At 43.0% G+C, this 2,540-nt stretch overlaps 1 protein-coding gene across 1 annotated transcript; it reads right to left on the bottom strand.

The window, feature by feature from the left end:
- Nucleotides 1–407: 407 nt before the first annotated feature.
- Nucleotides 408–2,534, bottom strand: LOC110021311 (splicing factor U2af large subunit B-like). The gene is given in 3 exon segments (XM_020719754.1): nt 408–413; nt 963–1,995; nt 1,997–2,534. Coding segments are annotated over 3 exon segments (1,572 nt in total). The 5' UTR covers nt 2,530–2,534.
- Between the last annotated feature and the right edge of the window lie 6 nt (nt 2,535–2,540).

Raw genomic sequence — 2,540 nt, 5'->3', positions numbered from 1 at the left:
TATTGTGGAAATTTCAGTTTGAAAAGAACTTATTCAGCAAATTGGGTGTTTATTTCGAAACATTGTTCGAATATATCTTCATTTATCTTATTTGAAGTTATTTATGTGGTAAAGTTTCCAAGTTTATCCGGCTTCATTTTATTTGTAATTATTAGAGAAAGGTATCGAGAGTGGAAAGCTGACATAATTAGTTGGCAACAAATTAGCCACGGGGGAGCAAGAAGGAAAAATAAATGACCCAATCCAAATCACCGATAAAGGGTTGACTTTGCACCATAGTCACTTCGACAGATTCGCTAAGCTGACACCTATTGGGGTTTACCCTATTTTTGGGAGGTGGGAGGATCCCAGAACCTCTTTGTCTTAGGGGTGTTGAAACAATGGCTCCAGAATCCAAGAGGAGTTGATTACACCTGCTCAAAACAAAAATTAGTCAGGTATGTCAACGGAAGAATGATAGCTTGGCCCACGAGGGACATGAACGTGCTATCGATTTATGAAAGCAAAACTATCAAATCATTGAATGAGAGAGGAATTACTCCCCAGCATAGTCGTCAGAAATTGTCGGTTACCAAATTGAGTTTGAAAATATACCCAGCATAGTTTACCAAATTAGAGTTTGAAAATATACCCAGCATAGTCGCCAGATAATGTCGGTTACCAAATAGGAGTTTGAAAATAATATATATATATATATATATATATTGTTTTGTGCTAAATATGAGCAATCCTATTCTTTACCCCCTTCCAGGTGCATAAAGAAGATTGACTAATCCAGAGTTTGGTCACTAATTATGTGGTAGGCTGGGAGGATATAGACTAGCACTCCAGAGTTCCCACTACTCCCTTATCTGAGGGCTAACAATATCGCATCAGTTTCCAATCAATTGGACCAAATTGGAGATTTTAATCTGTCACCATAAAATCTCTAATTCTGCATCCAAAAAAGTATATTTCTTTACCCTTCCAACTCCAGTTGTAGCTTCTCCGTTAGGGCCTGGCCGAGGAATGACAACATTCACCAAAGTGCCATATTTTCCACCCTCTCCCTTCATGTCATCCAAAATTTCTTCATATTCCTTATCGTCCTTCAATTCATCTGCACTAACCACCTGAGTTAAGCACACAACCTTGGTTGGACGGGATCCCACTTGTAACACAAGCCGCTGAATTGCTAACTGTTGTTGTGCCTGCAACAAAATATTTTCTTGCTCTGGTCTAGCCTGAGCAATTCCCTGGTTTGCACGTCGGACATTAAGTGTTCTATCACCCATCTTTATACCATTAAGAGTAGCACATGCAATGTCCGTGACAGAAAGATCTTGGTAGACACAAAAAGCGTAGCCCTTTGAAGTACCAGTTTCCCTGTCCTTAACCAAATCAAAACCTCGAAGGGCTCCAAATGATTCGAGCAACTCTCGCACCTGCGCTTCCGTGAAGTAGTATGGGAGTCCACCAACAAAAATACGATCTGGCTCCTCAAGGCCAGAAGCAGATCCCAACAACAGCTCAACAGCAGCAAGATTAAGATTTGGATTAGGCTGGCTTGAGCCGAGTGCAGCAGCCAAAGGAGCATTGTAATCACTCGGCCTTCGAACTTTTACTGGTGCCCCGTCAAATATGATGCCATCCAAAGCCATGGCATTATTTGCTTCCTCAACAGACCTCATTTCCATAAAAGCAAACTTTTTCTCATAGTTTATATAAACATTAACAACAGCATCACCAGGCCCTGCTGTGTTTCCGCCAATAGCAGACATTACTTGACTAAAAAAGCTTGCAACTGACTGTTCATTAGCAGTAGCAGAGAGACCACCAACGTAAACACGACGAGCATGCCGATTAGCCTGTTGTGTCATAGCTTGCACAGTCATCAATGGAATAGTTGGGAACTGAACCTGTCCGGCTCCCAAAGGAAACATATTGGGAAGCATTCCAGGAACAGCAGTCGTTGTCCCAGGTACCTGGCCTGGAACAGCCACATTGGGCGTCACGATCGGCGGGGGGAGGTGGCATGTCGAACAAACTGATTCGTTTACTCTTTGATGCTGAATGAGACTGAGACCTTGACCTATGCCTGTATCTGTCCCTTGATCGAGATCGGCAACTATGTTTGTGACGCCCTTCACTCTCACTATCATAAACCCTCTTTAACCTGGAACGAGACCGAGACCTTGATCTATGCCTGGATCTGTCATTAGACCTAGGTCGGGATCCATGGCTGTGACGCCGTTCACTCTCTCTTTCATAACCCCTACCATAATCTCGGCTGCGAAGGTTGCCATAATCATCAGCATCACGGCCATGATTTCTTTCATAATTATCGTAACCTTGCCTGTCGTGACGGCTATGGCGATGATGATCATGATCTTCAGATCTAGACCTGCTTAGATGATGATAATGATCTTCAAATCTTGACCTGCTTAGATGACGATCATGATCATCAACTCTATCCCATTCTTGTTCCTTTCTGTCGCTTCTATCCTTATGGTCTCCATAATGATGGTCACTTTCCCTGCCCCTCTCCATCTCCCCCGCCC

This window comes from Phalaenopsis equestris, unplaced genomic scaffold, assembly GCF_001263595.1.
Source record: "Phalaenopsis equestris unplaced genomic scaffold, ASM126359v1 Scaffold000132, whole genome shotgun sequence".
NCBI lineage: Eukaryota > Viridiplantae > Streptophyta > Magnoliopsida > Asparagales > Orchidaceae > Phalaenopsis > Phalaenopsis equestris.
The sequence above is the reverse complement of the archived record's forward strand: the minus strand, read 5'-3'. Positions and strand labels throughout refer to the sequence as shown.